This window comes from Eleutherodactylus coqui, chromosome 3, assembly GCF_035609145.1.
Source record: "Eleutherodactylus coqui strain aEleCoq1 chromosome 3, aEleCoq1.hap1, whole genome shotgun sequence".
Lineage (NCBI taxonomy): Eukaryota > Metazoa > Chordata > Amphibia > Anura > Eleutherodactylidae > Eleutherodactylus > Eleutherodactylus coqui.
The window spans coordinates 202,013,751-202,030,414 of NC_089839.1; the positions used below are offsets into that span (position 1 = coordinate 202,013,751).

Below are 16,664 nucleotides of genomic sequence, written 5' to 3' on the forward strand. Positions count from 1 at the left end.
GCACCTATGTAAAGTCCGCCAGCACATGCCACAGGTATTTATACAGTGTGCCACCCGTATTATTACCCAATTGCACGTATCGTGCCAACCCTCTGATCTGTGACACAACAAAGATACCATACAGGTGCGACCAAAACCCCAACACTTGTAAAACAATTATTTCACAGTGATCTTGGCGATACCAAGTCTTTCATCAAAAGCCACTATTGTGCGCCCACTTTGGCAGCTCCGTTTGGACACTGTAAGCATCCAAGTGTAGAAATATCCTTGTGTGTAGACTACAAGCAGAACCGAGGGTAAATATTTTATACAACAACTTGTCGGCACACCGCCATGCGAAGATGACCTGAATTACTGGGCACAATGGGTTATTATAAAGGAGCGGACTGAAGGTGACATCTTATTCTTATATTGGAAGAGCTTTATTATTGCATATATATTCACACATCATGGGCCAACAGGGAGAGAGGGGAACAAATAGTAATAATTTAGGGTTACTGTGGTCGGCGTTCGTAATACACTCTGCTCTCTGACGTGCCAAAAGTCCTGGGATAGCAGTATGTAGGTTGATGATGAAGTGGCGTTACCTCAGGTGATGCTCAGGAGCGCCCTCACCTGTATAAGATGTGAGGTGTTATCTTGTGAGTGAGGTTGAACACTGGCCAGCGGGCTCATGGCGAGGCAACGTGAATTATTGGAGTTAAAACGAGGTGTGATAGTAGGTGCCAGACGGGTGGGAAATGCCATTTGCGAAGTTGTGCGGGCATTTATCATTCTTTGACCCAAAGTGTCGTGTGTACTCGGAATGCTTAATACTCGCAAACAGCGGCGCCACGCTAGCGTGGTCACCGTGACCAGACAAACGCCCCCGGCAGAAATCACATCCACATTCAGTGCAGGAGGCGGCACACGTATATCCCGCTGGTCAGTGCAGAGTTCCTTAGCTTCCACAGCGCCTCATGTGGGCTTGTGAGGTTACTGACTGGACCCTAGAGGACTGGCAGCATGTGGCATGGTCCAATGAGTCACAGTACCAATTGTTTCGGGCTGCTGGTCGTGTTAGTGTGTGGTGTAGATTCCATGAAGTCATGGACCTCAATTGTCAACAAGGCTCTGTGGAGGTTGGTGGAGGCTCCATACTGGTGTGTACTCATGGCATTGGTTAGGTGTACTGCTCTGCCTAAACACATCATTGACCGATGCCCGCTCTGTTTCACTGCTTGGTGACGACCATTTGCAGCCCTTCATGGACTTCATGTCCCCCCACAATGATGGGATATTACAGCAGGATAATGCATCATGCCATCAGGCCCAAGTTGTCCAGAATTGGTGAGGAGCATTCTGAAGAGTTCTTATGAATGGTGCGGCTAGTACGTTCACCCGACATGAGCCCAATGGAGCATCTATGGATGTGATGGACAGGTCACACACACACACACACACACACACACACACACACACACACACACACACACACACACACACAAGCTGTAGGGACTATTCAAATGGCATGGCTTTGAGCATCTTAATAGAATATGGTTGTATGGAACTGATCTGATAAGCATTATAGGCCTGTATGCAGATGTACCACTTTTCAGCAATGGGACAACCAATGTGCTGGATGTAGCGCCAAATTTTTGTACATTGAGCGGCACACGTGTGTGAAAAACGCACGTCTGAATGGCCCAGTGTAAATAAATGGGCTGCAACTCAGGCCGGCTGCATAGTCATGTACCGAAAGTAGAAAAGAAAAAAAAAAATAAATGAAAAATCTACAACTCAGAAATTAAAAACAGATTGGCACCGTTTTTGAATAAAACAAGACAACCTATTTTCTAATCTTTAATTTAACCTTATCTTTTAGTGAGACGATCATTCAGAACCAAGGAATCCGATTCCTGAGCTTCAATACAGAAGAGTATTACACAATCATCTAGATCAGAGATGTCAAACTCATTTTCACCGAGGGCCACATCAGCCTTATGGGGTTCACTTTAAATTGCTGATTGTAATTGTATAGTAAAGGCTTGTTCACATGATCATATCTGCACAGCCTATTACGTGTGCAATTTTTCCATGTGCCTTACGCAGCAAATAGAACCCATTGATTTCAATCGGTTCATTCACCTGAGTGTATTTTTTGCACATAATATGCAATTGAATGAAAAAAATACAGGGCAACAGGCCATTACAGTGAATGGGGGGGGGGGGGGGGGCAAATATGCAGGAAACCTGCTGTCTGCATTATTTTTTAAAACACACCAGAGTGAACGAAAAACATGGGCGTAAGTGATTTTTGGTCACGCGAATACGCAGCGAATTTACACGACCCAAATGCGTTTACACTTATGTGGATGAGTTCATAGTGGCCAGAGTAGTCCCAGGCATGCTGCAGTCAGAGGCCAATCACAACCTCCCTATTGACCTCTGGCCAGGCAGCATCTCCATAGGCTTTACTCACCCAGCTTACAGCTCCGGTCAGTTGGTGGTGGCAGCTGCTGCTGAGTCTGTGACCGCTGACCTGTCATCTTGGCAGGGAGAGGTAAGCAGTCACAGACTCTGCACTGCGCTGCCAGTGTCCATGCTGATGTGAGAGGTCAGCGGCTACTGCCGCTGACCGACCTGCAGACGGAATGGCTTGATAGGCAGTCTCCCAAGGCAGCCCTTGGGCCTTTCAGAAGGCCCCCCGGCAGCCAAGACACCTGCACGGCTCCTCCGATCCCACCGCAGGGAGGGCCGTATGGGGCCCCCGAACATTCGGGGAATTTAAATGCTGCTGTCAGAATTGACAGCGGCATTTAAAGGGTTAATTGCCGCGATCTGCCGTACGGCCGATTGCAGCTATTGCCCGCGGGTGTCAGCTGTAATAAACAGCTGACTCCCACGCTGTATGAAGAGAGATCGCCCCATGACCTCTTCATACATACCCCGATGCCCCCTCCCATATCATTAAAAAATTTAAAAAAAAATCCAAATACAAAAAACCCAGACACATATTTGGTATCACTGCATTCATAAAAGTCTAGTCTATCAAAGTAGCGCAAAGTATTTACCCCACACGGTGAACATCGCAAAAAAAGATAAAATACAGTTCTTAATTGCTCCTCTTTAGTCACCCCATTTCCAATGCAAAAGAGGAGCCCTCACACAATTAGGTTGATGGAAAAATAAACTTATGGCTGTCAGAAGATGGCAGCAGAAATGTTTTGTTTTTTTTGCAGCAAGAAATCTACATAAATTTTCTATAGTCAGTTGTACTGATCCACAGAATAAAGTTATGTCATTTTTGCTGCAGTGTGAATGCTGTAAGACACCCCCCCCCCCCAAGATGGCAGAATTGCGTTTTTTCTTCCCAATTTCACTCCACATTTTTAAAAAGTACTTTTTTTCAGTACATCATCTGGTACATTAAAAATAGCGCCATTGGGAAATACCACCCTTCCTGCAAAAAAAACAAGACCTCAGACAGCTACATGGATGGATAAATAAAAAAGTTTAAAACACCCAGATCTGGCGATTAGTCAGAGTGATTAGTCTGCAGCAGTGACCTTGATATCTTATCTAGCTACTAGCTATGTAGTAGAGCTCTATAGAGCACAGTATACAGCAGATTGCAGCAGCATTGGATGATACATATGATAGGTGGCTCAGCGCTCCCCACTTTGCTAGGCAGCTTTTTGTATTTCTATTTGCTGTGCCTCTTAGTATTGTAATTTAGTTCAATAAAAGTTAGATTTTAATGAGGATATTCAACCGGGGTGTTTCTTGTCCTTTGGGAAATTTTGGTGTTAGTTTTTGTTAGTAAGCTTGGCGTACACCCCAAAGCACTTTTTGTATACTTTATGAACTCCAATATTGGTGCCACCCCCAGAGTCATACTTCTGCTACAGAGATTTCTTGATGCATGCAAATTACATAACAGAACAGACGGTAACATAAGCATGAAAAATAAGTTTTATTCAATTTGACATGTATATCAAAATGTTCCAGTAAAAAATCTTAAGACGACACAGTGTACCTGTCGGCCTTCAAATGGTAGCACCATATTATGGTAGTTTACTATAAGGCCTCCCATCTGTGTGTTTTATCCTCATCAGTTGTGATAGAAGTGGATGGATCCTTTTGTTCCTTTCCAAAAATAAAAAAAAAAGAAACATCGTGTATAACATCAACTGGCCACTAGGAAGCGCCTTCCTCAGGCATGTTGATGCAGCCACAACATCCATGGAAGACCCATAGCCTGTGTATTCAAGTGCTGCTAGGAGATTGTTGATCCTATATCCTCGTATTCCAAGACTGCAATAAATAAGAGGATTTTTAAATGCTTTATCATGTCCATTCAATCGATATAAAAATACTTTACAGTTTGCTTTGAAGACTGAAGTGTTTAACCCTTTCCAATCCACTGTCTGACATCTTCCAACATTCTGATTGAAGCCTGTACAGCTACGATAGCGAAAGACGTCCGGCAGGGTATTCTTACTGTATATTACTGGCCGCTCTGTCGTCGGGGGCCTGTCCAGCATGTCACATACTGCAGTACTGGCTCTAGCAAGCAGATCGTGCCATTGTATAATGACAGAACAAGAAAGCCCCCTAGGAAACCCTGAATCCAAAATTGGTGTGTAGTTAAACATTAACTACACACTGGAGTGAATGAGTACTTTTATCTATACAGCTTATTGCAGTTTGTGAGAAATTATTCTTTTCAGCTAAGACATCAACAAACACTTACTTGTTCTTCTTCTTCTACAGGATTCTTAGAATGAATCCTTGTAATATAAATGACAGCATCGTCGATGGAGGAGAATAACTGGTGTTTGGTGATCGTTTTACTGAAGAAATTCCCACATTCCAGCTGTTCCAGAACATTCTCTGTGAAATATACACATATTAGAGTATCTGAAAGTTACTTAGCAGAACAGTCTGTCTGGTCTTAAGACACTCAAACTGAGGTTCTTTGAGCCCACCAGAAGTAATAATTCTGGGGTCTCACCCTCCGTCTATACAGAGTATGTGCGCGTCCTGTTCTAAGCGCATCCTAATCTTTGTAGTCACCATGTCATGCAATAGCAGGCAGGAAAGATAATCAATTGCATGTAATAGATTGTGTATCATCACATACAAAATAGGCCCTTGTGGTAAGTGATTATCTCCATGGGTCGCGTTCAAATGGGGTTGGCTTCTGCCTGACTTTTGGGGCTCATTATTGAGTCAGAGCCTGAATCTACCAGAGGCTCCTCTGTTACTCTGCTAGTCCAGTTAAACCCTAGGTATTGATAATTTTAGACATCCAGGTGTCCGCGTCAGTGTCGTCGCCACTCATCATTACCCATATCAAATCCAGAACCCCTACCATATCTGTAGACTGTGTAGTTCCTTTCTGCCACCACCAGCTAAGAAGAAAATTACAACATACACTGACGTGCCAGAAGTCGCGGGATAGCGGTATGCAAGTTGTTGAAAAGGAGTTACCCCCGGTAATGCTCGGGAGCGCCCTCACCTGTATAAGTTGTGAGGGGTTATCTTGTGAATGAGGTTGAACCCTGGCCAGTGTACTCATGGGTAAGTGATGTGAATTATCAGAGTTCAAACAAGGAGTGGCAGTGGGCACCAAATGGATGGAACATTTCATTTCTAAAGGTGTGCGGGCATTTAATATTCCTTGATCCACAGCATCACGTGTACCGGGAATACACCATAGAAGGCATTACCACCAACAGTGGACAGCACAGTGTCCGCCCACAGGTGCTTAATGATTGGGACATCTGCGCCCGGCTAGAATTGGCCGTGTGAACAGATAAGAGACTCCGGCAGAAATCACATTCACGTTCACTGCAGGAGACCCCACATGTATATCCTGCAGATCAGCGTAACGTTCTGAAGTTTCCATGGGATACGGGAGCAGAAGACCCACCAGAGCGTCTCTGTTATCACCACATGACCGGACACAGCACTCGTGAGATTACTAACTGGACCCTAGAGGGCTGGCAGCATGTGGGGTGGTCCCATGAGTCACGGTATCAATTGTTTCGGGCTGATTGTACGGTTCATGTGTGGCGCAGACCCCATGAAGTCATGGACCCCAGTTGTCAACAAAGCAGTGTGCAGGCTGGTGGTGACTCTATACTGGTGTGCAGTGCGTTCTCATGGTATGGGTTGATTGCACCACCTAAACACATCATTGACCGATGCCTGTTAGGTTTCACAGCTTGGTGACCATTTGCAGCCCTTCTTGGACTTCATGTCCCCCCACAATGATGGGATATTCCAGCAGAATAATGCACAGTGTCATCAGGCCCAAGTTGTCTAGAATTGGTGAGGAGCATCCTGGAGAGTTCCTATGAATGGTGCAACCGGCATGTTATGGGATGTGGTTGAGAGGGCCATTCGCACCAGAGATCCTGCATCTACAAATACCATGGGGCTCTGGGTGGCTATGCAGACGACTCCACATCCCTCCAGACATCAACTGTCCACTTATGGAATTGATGCCATGTCAAGTTGCTGCACTTCTCCGGGCTAGAGGATGGGGGGGGGGAGGTTCCTACATGATATTAGTTTCTGTCACACTACTTTTGGTACATCAGTGTATCAGCCGCCATTATTACCTACCGTGGCACCCAACCAGATAGATGGTTACATCAATTTCTTGAAAATCACGAAATATCTAGAAGATAAAAAATACTGTTGTGAGCTCCCCCTAGTGGCGAATGTAGACAACCAGCATTTTATCATTGAACTCAATGACCATGGGAAAGGAAGCAGTGGGGGCAGTAAGGACTCTTCCATGAGGCTCTTAGACTTGCTGTGGTCTGGTAAATCGACTACTGGAAATGGAAAGGAAGTAGGACACCAATGTTTTTGTCCCTCTAGGTTTCATATATGTGAAGGGGGAGAGAACAGTACAACATAACATACAAGTCATACATGACTTACATTTTTCAAGACCTTAATGCTGACAGTGTCCACAAAGCTGACAGTACTCAGATCCAGGATAAGCGAGTGGAAGGGACATTTGTAGGATTCCGCACTATTTAATGTGGCCTCTTCGACTACTTCATTAACTACAACTTGTTCAATCCCTGCTCCTCCGACTGAAGGGCTGTGAGGATAGATGTACTCAAGCTCATGTGCCTGGGGGTACACAAGAAGTGAAGTTAGGAATGCATCAACAACAACCAGAGGTTAAAATTGATGTCGTTTATATATCAGAGAATGAATACAAAGTGATAATGAGCAACACAGAGAAAGGGGTAATGAAAATATATGATAAAGATGCTGGGGAATACATCGTCTGACCGTGCAGCTCTTAGGGGTGTGGCTGTTAAATGGCAACCAGCAGAATTGTGAATGCAGCTCTGGAGTACAATACCGAATCAATACATGATTAGTAATATAATGTATGTACAATCTGATTTTTTATGTAGAGAATACCTAAACTATACATTAGTGCCCAAAGGTAAGCACACCCATTAAATTGCCTTCCTCGTGTAACACGCTTTCACTTGCAGAATCGGAACACATACTTTTTCCTTTGTGTCCTCAGAATTCTTATTTTCCTTTAAGCCTTTCTTTGCCTCTTTCTTGGCCTTTTCCTGCAGTTTCTTCTTTTTAGCCTCCTTCTTCTTCAACTCAATAAGTTTATCCACATCTACACCGCACTGTAAGGAGACAGATTTATTTTTCACACCTATGCAAATGAGAGAGGAGACACGGGACATATTCTTACAAGTCTATGCACCTACCATCGTTTTAACAGCATTTGCATATAATTCGGCATTGGCAAAGTAAAGGGTGCAGGAAGACCTGAAGATCTTTATACCAGGGATCTCAAGAGCCTGTGTGATACACGTTAAAAGGACATATAACATAAAACATTCAACAGGGGCAAACGTCAGAGTGGGCATGTGCCCTGGGTGCAAAAGGAGGGGGCACCAGCAATTTACTTAACCTTAGTATACAAAGTACTAGAGCAGAAAAGCAAATTTGTGTTCCAAGTGAAGGAAAGTATAACTACACCTACAGTCCCTCCTCCCATTTATAATACTGGTGTCATCTTATGTATCAGCAGAGCCTTTGGGTCCTCCCAGGCTCTAGGGTCTGTGACCACCACATCTGCATCCGCTAAAGCTACGCCCTTATTACAACTTTATTCTACTGAACTGCTAGTTTATGTCCCATTATAACTATAGTATATATGTAGGGGGAATGATGGCGAATATCACCACCTGCTGGGCACAGGCGATATTCTAATAGCTCTGGTATTTAACCCTTTGCAGTATTGATTACCAACAGTTGAATGTCAGGAGTCTGCCGCTTGGGACCTCCATCGATCGACTGATCTCAGTCCCAATACTCACTGCAGCAGGCAGGATTTTGACAGCTCCGTTAGTGGGAGCAATACCTTTTATTGCATTTCCAACTCTGACCCCAATGCGGGCGTCCTGCCCCACTGCAGTGAATGCGAGGAGCAGAGATTAGCTGAGTGTCCAGAGCGGCAGACCCCTGACGATCACCTATTAATGACCTATACAGCTTTCTGCTTTATGCTCTGCAATCTCTAGCGTTTTCATTGAAATTAACCCTTTCCAACCCACTGTCTGACGTCTAAAAAGAAATTCTGATTGAAGGCTGTACAGCTTCCGGCAGGGTATTCTTACTGTATATTACTGGCCGCTCTGTTGTCAGGGGCCTGTCTAACATGTCCAATACCGCAATACTGGCTCTAGCCAGCAGGTGGCATCATTGTATAATGGCAGAAAGAAAACTCCCTAGCAAACCCTGGATCCAAAATTGGATTGCAAAGGGTTAACAGAGCAGCAGTATGCCTGCATGACCTCCCCTCCGTTCCGTTCCCTTGGAGACCAAGCAGACCCAGTTCCCTGGATAGGCCAAGGTCTAGGAAGTTGGACCCCCACCGATCTATCAGTTTTCACCCGTCCAGTGGATGAAGATGGAAATACCTCTAACTGAGAAGGAAGCTGGCTCAGGAGAAGGGAGGATAGGTCATCAATAAAATTTGCCTGAAAAGCCCCTTTAAATTGTCAGAGAAACGCGAGAGCCAGTGGTAGTCGCTAGTATTTGTGTAATAGCACCCTTTACCTGTTTATACTGGGACACATCTCTGTAAATATCCGTAACGGAGACTCGCCCGAGCAGAGAGTAGTGAGGCCTGTGAGGAAACAGATCATCAGATCACTTGTAGATGATCCCAAGGATTTCACTCTGGTGACTAGGATCAAAGAAGACTTTCCTGCACTGCTGCTTTATGATAGGACCAACACAGCTGGGGTTTTCAGGCCCTTTTACACTGGATGACTTCTGGGGTGCAGATGCCCAAAAGGTCACCCCAGCAATAATCACTCCTCTGCTTTTACACAGGAATGAGGATCACTCAGTGATGGAGGCGGTGTGGGCCGGGATCATTCTGGCCCATCCAGCTCCATTCACAGTAAACAGGCAGTCGTTCATAAAGGAGGGTCTGCCTGTTTACACGCCAATCCCTCATTTAGTTTTCTGCATTCAGCATTTTGGTTGCAATTAAAAGGAAGGCCCATAGGGAAACATGGGAGATTAAAAAAAAACAAAAAACAAACCTGCACATCGCTGAAAGATAGAGCATGCCGCAATTTTTTTGTTCTCGCATCAGGGAAAACATCGCAGATGGGAAGGTAGCCATTGAAAATCATTGGTTTCATAAATCAGCTTTTTTACTCACTCTCGCATCACGCGATTATATCGCCCGTGTGAAACCACCCTTACACTGAACTAAAATCGTTCAGATTCCTGATAGATGTGGGAATGTGAACTATTTATCGGCCCTTACATAGGACTGCAAGTTAACATTCTACAGCCTATCAAGTGATAATGCCAAAATAAGTGAGGCAATGACAAACTCAACTCTGCCACATCTACCGTTAAATCTGCGTATGTTTTGTGGCGAATAACCAGTACTAACCATTGTGTCCTGAAGATGACGGTCAAGAGGGAAAACGCTACCGACACAACCAGCCCCAGGTCCAAGTTCAAGAGTATGGTAGACGTAAACGTCACTAACCAAACAACCTGTAAGAGGAGGACATGTCAAAAGTATAGAAACGTACTGCTCCGTAACAAACTGGTGAAACTTCGTCTTTTAGAATATATACACTTGACATACATTTGAAGATCATCTTTTGTTCTTATATACCAGGCTTTCTGATTAACTGACCACAAGCCCAGAAAACCTCCTGTCCCCCAGGATCACTAGGTAATGTCACTTATCTCCAGAGACATTCAAGCTGATGGCAGACAAATGTATGCTGGACGCATTTAGTCTGTAACAGCCTGGGACACTTATCTGTATTACAGATGTATAAATGTGGCTAGTATCTGGTATTAGTGTATCTTGACGCCACCGGAAGCTAGGGAACGCCCCTCCCACACCCCCAGCTCCCGCTAGGGTCAAGCGTGGAAGGTCCTAGCTGCACACTGTGGATTGATTAGTGGCAGCGCTGCAGGTTGAGGCTGAAGGTGCCTTTACTTCTTAGCCTTACATGAATACCTGTAAATGCTGCCATTTTACATGTAACATGACAGCATTTACAGGTAATGAAGTATGGGTAAGAAGCCAAGGAACCGTCTGCCTAAGCTTCCAGGGCAGCCACAATTCAATCCAGCTGCTGCAGCGTGTGTGCTCCGTCCGCCCCAGGATTTCAGCTATGCTTACCACCCACTGGCTGCCTCCTTGTCGTCAGCCGCCAAATGCCTCTGTCCTGCCCGTCGACTCACAGTGTCATCCAGCCCGTCGGCTGCGTGCTCCATGCCGGCGCTGCCCTCTGTGCTCCGTCGCACTGTCGCCTCTGTGTATTCTGTGACGGTGGCCGCCTGTGTCATCCCTGATGGCCAATCCCCTGCTGACAGCTGAGAAGTGCAGTCTCTTCTGTGCCGCCGCTGGGGAACGCACTTGCACCTCGGCCATGTGGGGATGCAGCGGCAGCACCCGCTGTATGCCTTGTCTAAATCAGTTTAGTGGCCTTGCTGGATCTGAAGGCGAAGAAGCACTCCAGCCAACCAGGTCCAGGGGGCGTCACCCCCGTCAATCTGGACTCCACCAGGAATTCCTGGTGGCGTCAAGATACACTAATACCCGTTCAGCTTTCACCAGCCCTACACTGAATGGTCCCTTTATTAGAGCCCCGGCCCTCTCACGATTGGCACTTAGCTGTATGGAAATTCACCCCGGAGTGCAGCATAAAATCACGTGACAAGTTTTCCGTGAATTAGTTTCAGTGTGAATCCACCTTAGATGGGAAAATCCAGCAATCAGCGTGACTTCCAACGAGATCTGCTCATCGGTGCTAGACTAGCCGGCCCAGGATTTAACTACCCACCTCGTAGGGTTTTCTCATGCAGCGGAGTGGAGAGTATACCGAGAATAGTTTGATCTAGGAAAAACAACCAGCGAAATGGGATCCTGTGGACGTAAACAACTGATCCTCCTCTGACCCCTTTCGCTGATGTCAGGAATCGCTCTCATGAAGGGGCACTCTGCACAGTAAAGCAAACTGCAGTCCAATGCAATGCTGCTGCTCCAACTAATGTGTCTAAACACATACCGCGTTTCCCCAAAAGTAGTTCCTACCCCGATGGTAAGACCTACCTCGGTTTTTCGGGGGAGGCTTGAAAGATAAGGCCACCCACGAAAATAAGACCTAGCTATCCTGCCCAAAAAGAAAATATCTATCTCTCAATACTCACCTGGTCTGCGGCGTCCCAAAGGTCTCCGGCGGCACTGCGGCAAACTGCAGAGTTCTCCCCGTCTGCCATCCCAGCTTCTTCTGGTGACGGGGCTTTGAATACCCCGCCTTCAGCAAAGCGAGCGCTGTGATTGGCTCATCAAGCGCCAGCAGCCAATCACAGCTGGCGCTCAATGAGCCAATCACAGTCATTCAGTGCTGTAATTAACTGAGTGGCTATAATTGGCTCATCGAGCCTTTGCTGAAGGCGGGATATTCAAAGCCCCGTCACCAGAAGAAGCTGAGATGGGAGACAGGGAGGACTCTGTGGAGACCATCGGGACGCTGCGGACCAGGTGAGTATAAGCCCCCCTTCCCCGAAAATAAGACACTGTGCTCCCTTTGGGGCAAAAATTAATATGAGACAGTGTCTTATTTTCGGGGAAACATGGTAATATGTCATTCCTTAACACAGATGGTGTATAACAACAGGCGACCAATTCCAGCGCCAAAAGAAAAAGAAAGGCGAGACTCCCAGGGGGAGGAGGGGGGGCGCAAGAGCACAAAAATTGTATCACTGAGCAGTGGAAAACCATCTCCTAGTCAGACAAATCCAGACTTCTGTGCACCATGCTGATGGGATGTCAGAATTTGGCGCAAGTACCATGAATCAATGACCCTTCCTGTCAGGCTGGTGGAGGTGCAGTAATGATGTGGGGAAGGTTTTCTTGGTACACCTAGGTCCTCTGATGCCTGTGGATGGATGTCATTATGCATTGTTGCAGTTCTGAAGGCCAAAGTAAATCCAATGCGCTACTAGATGAAGTCTATAATAAAGTGGTCATTCAGTGTATATAGATATGACCCTTACCAGCTGCTCCATTTATAATACACCTGTTAGTTTATAAACTCTAAATTAGAGAGTTAGTGGCCCTTTAAAGAAACATAAGTCAGAAATAATGATGGAACATTTCATACCAGATCAATTCTGTTTGATTTCCATAGCGCTGGAATATCGTTGAACTGTTTGTAGATTCCCTTTAAATTCACCACGACCACCGATGCCAGAATAGCCTGTGTGAGTAGAAAAATATAGAATTAAGAATTTAGCTCAAAATTGAGGATGGTCTATTTACATGGCTTCTGCATGTAGATCGACATGTAACTGTTCCCTGACAGCGAGCACAGATCTTGAGAATATTGACCAATGGGAGCAACTGTACAGGGTGTCTCAAAAGTGTGGAAGCACCCATATAGAATAAAAACTGTTTGACAGACATTGATCCAATTTTGTATAAAAGCTGCGAGGAAAGGGGGAAACCTATTAGGCAATGTCACCAACATGACGGCCATTTTGAATGCCGCCATCTTGGATTCAACTCTAATTTTTCCAATGGAAAGGTAGATATGCGATATATCAAACTGGCAGAGAATGTCACCAGAAAAACAATGGTGCACTTCATTTTAACAGAGATTTTGGTTAATCAGCAACACAACCGGAATTTCAAAATTTGGAAAGAAGTTTGGCAACTGCACTGTGGGTAATAGGAGATCTGGTTGGGTGGTGTTGATTGAAATCTGCAGTGATGACACATAGGCTTTGTTCATCGGACATAAACATAATTTCAGCCTGTTCTGCTTGAGAAAACGTCATCATTCACATTGCCTGTTTTTTTTTTTAAAAAAAAGCATTGTTATCATGGGAACAAATAAAGTTATGTTAAAATGAAGCAGGTCATTGCTTTTCTGGTGAAATTCTCTGCCAGTGTGATTTATCACACACCTATCTTCCCATTGGAAAAATTATAGTTGAATCCAAAATGGCGGCATTCAAAATGGCCGGCATGTTGGTCACATGGTCTAACGGGTTTTCCCCTTTTCTTGCAGTTTCTATGGATCACCGTCTGCCAAAGCATTTTCATTCTATATGGATATTTTTACATTTTTTGAGACACCCTGTATATTAGCTTAGATCTAGCAAACACAGAAGAGTCACAGCAGAAAACAATCCTTTTTAAAAGAAAAAAGTCAAGTAAAAAGTAAACGCTTCCAATGGGCCGGCACCTGCTAATCCAGACATCCATCCAGTCTTACATGCACTGAAATGTAGAAGTAAACACACCATTTAGTGATAGTTTGGTTTTGTCAACACTATCTGGACTAATCGGTAATTCTATAGTCCAGAGTCGTAAAATCTGCGAATCTTGCATTGTAAATAGCATTCCCTCTTTAAAAAAGCAACCTATATTTGATACATAAATGTACTTAATCCTGACAGGCTTACTATCCCCATTGCTATGTTTAACTAACAGTTTGATTGTACATAGGAGGCAGTATTATACCGGTAGTAATTATATTCTTGTACATAGGGGGCAGTATTATAGTAGTTATATTCTTGTACATGGGTACAGTATTATAGTAGTTATATTCTTGTACATAGGAGGCAGTATTATACCGGTAGTAGTTATATTCTTGTACATAGGGGGCAGTATTATAGTAGTTATATTCTTGTACATAGGGGGCAGTATTATACCGGTAGTAGTTATATTCTTGTACATAGGGGGCAGTATTATAGTAGTTATATTCTTGTACATAGAGGGCAGTATTATAGTAGTTATATTCTTGTACATAGGGGGCAGTATTATAGTAGTTATATTCTTGTACATAGGGGGCAGTATTATAGTAGTTATATTCTTGTACATAGAAGGCGGTATTATGGTAATAATATTCTTGTACATAGGAGGCAGTATTATAGTAGCTATATTCTTGTACATAGGAGGCAGTATTATAGTAGCTATATTCTTGTACATAGGAGGCAGTATTATAGTAGCTATATTCTTGTACATAGGAGGCAGTATTATAGTAGTTATATTCTTGTACATAGGAGGAGGTATTATGGTAATAATATTCTTGTACATAGGAGGCAGTATTATAGTAGTTATATTCTTGCACATAGGAGGCAGTATTATAGTAGTTATATTCTTGCACATAGGAGCAGTATTATAGTAGTTATATTCTTGTACATAGGAGGCAGTATTATAGTAGTTATATTCTTGTACATAGGAGGAGGTATTATGGTAATAATATTCTTGTACATAGGAGGCAGTATTATAGTAGTTATATTCTTGCACATAGGGGGCAGTATTATAGTAGTTATATTCTTGCACATAGGAGGCGGTATTATAGTAGTTATATTCTTGTACATAGAGACAGTATTATAGTAGTTATATTCTTGCACATAGGAGGCAGTATTATAGTAGTTATATTCTTGCACATAGGAGCAGTATTATAGTAGTTATATTCTTGTACATAGGAGGCGGTATTATAGTAGTTATATTCTTGCACATAGGAGACAGTATTATAGTAGTTATATTCTTGTACATAGGAGGCGGTATTATAGTAGTTATATTCTTGCACATAGGGGGCAGTATTATAGTAGTTATATTCTTGTACATAGGGGCAGTATTATAGTAGTTATATTCTTGTACACAGGGGGGCATTATTAAAAGGCAGCTGCACTGTAATTTTGGCATTATAGTCAAGAACTAGGCAGCCAATGCATGGAAATTAAAGTTTTAAAAACTTTTCTTGAATTCTATAGAGCTATGCAAAAACTAACAATTCTAGGCTTCATCTCATCCTATATTGTGAGTTCTACTGTGTTTAAAATGGCCAAAGATTCATATAATATTGAAATGACAATAATAAAAGATAGAAAAAAAATGTGTGTTAATTACATACAGAGTAACTCTTTCACTGTGAGGATTCTTCTAGACTCATAAAACTTAACTTTTAATAAATTATCCGTCTAAAAGACTTCCATGCACCTTAATGACCAGGAAGCATAGAGCCAAGGGGGGAGAACACATAACCCCTAGTACATACAAAGGAGGGATAATCCAATCTCTTATATAGAGACAAAAAAGTAGTATGATATATACATAAAAAAATCATTAGCCGCCAGCCTACCATACGGGCTCGTGGTACTACCTGTTTGTTATTTTGATTCCTGTTTAGATAGAGGTGGCGGGTTTGTACGCTGGCTTAACTAGTTCCAGCTCTAATTGATTTGTACTCCTGATTCTCTATCCTATTGAGAGTTGGTCCTAAAGATCATAGAGGGCTAAACTAGAGCAACCATCTAACTACGCTGCTACTTAGTGGTTCCTGACGAAACCGTGCACTTACGGTGGAAACGCGTTGAACTCCGTATTCGGTGTTCGTAATCCATTCATGGATATATTTCTAAACCCGAATAAATTCAGACTATCAGAGCAGTTTTTTTATGGATATATCATCCGTTTAGGATAGATCTGGTACTACTTGTAATTGATCCTTACAACAAGATAGGATCATGGGATACTATTAGTGGAGGGTAGAGGCAATTATCTTCGAAATAAGTTATAGAGACTTAATTTTAGTCCTCTATACAAGAGATTGGATTATCCCTCCTTTGTATGTACTAGGGGTTATATGTTCTCCCCCCTTGGCTCCATGCTTCCTGGTCATTAAGGTGCATGGCAATTATATACCTTTTTGGTATTTTATGTTTGTGCGTTGTTTGTGTCAGGCTTTGCATGAAGTCTTTTAGCAAATAATTTATTAAAAGTTAAGTTTTATGAGTATAGAAGAATCCTCACAGTGAAAGATTTACTTCCATCTAGTTGATTCTGCTGCCCCAGTGAATTTTTTACATACAGAGTAAGGTCAATAGTACAATTATATAATCCTTTTGTAACAGCGTGTGACCCATTAATATGTTTACATAATACTATAAAGGCTCCATGTTCTTACAGTAACAATAGCTTCACAATATCCATCATTGTATGCAAACTCTCATTCCCTAGCTCATACAGGTTAAACTATCTTAACCCATCACAGGACGCTTTACTGCAGAGGACAAAAGTTGTTTTATGAAAAACTCACCGTGATGAAATTGAACTC

The 16,664-nt window shown here is 43.4% G+C and overlaps 1 protein-coding gene across 2 annotated transcripts in view; it reads right to left on the minus strand.

Moving 5' to 3' along the window:
- Window positions 1-3,936: 3,936 nt before the first annotated feature.
- Window positions 3,937-16,664, minus strand: part of SLC26A6 (solute carrier family 26 member 6) — a 36,554-nt gene continuing 23,826 nt past the window's right edge. For both annotated transcript variants that reach the window (XM_066596803.1, XM_066596804.1), the window contains exons 12-20: window positions 12,699-12,794; window positions 9,962-10,068; window positions 9,106-9,175; window positions 7,749-7,841; window positions 7,530-7,664; window positions 6,940-7,137; window positions 6,616-6,670; window positions 4,736-4,875; window positions 3,937-4,296 (exon numbers count right to left, since the gene is read on the minus strand). In XM_066596803.1, coding sequence (XP_066452900.1) covers window positions 4,276-4,296; window positions 4,736-4,875; window positions 6,616-6,670; window positions 6,940-7,137; window positions 7,530-7,664; window positions 7,749-7,841; window positions 9,106-9,175; window positions 9,962-10,068; window positions 12,699-12,794 — 915 coding nt within the window. In that variant the 3' untranslated portion in view covers window positions 3,937-4,275. The remainder of the gene's footprint in view (window positions 4,297-4,735; window positions 4,876-6,615; window positions 6,671-6,939; window positions 7,138-7,529; window positions 7,665-7,748; window positions 7,842-9,105; window positions 9,176-9,961; window positions 10,069-12,698; window positions 12,795-16,664) is intronic.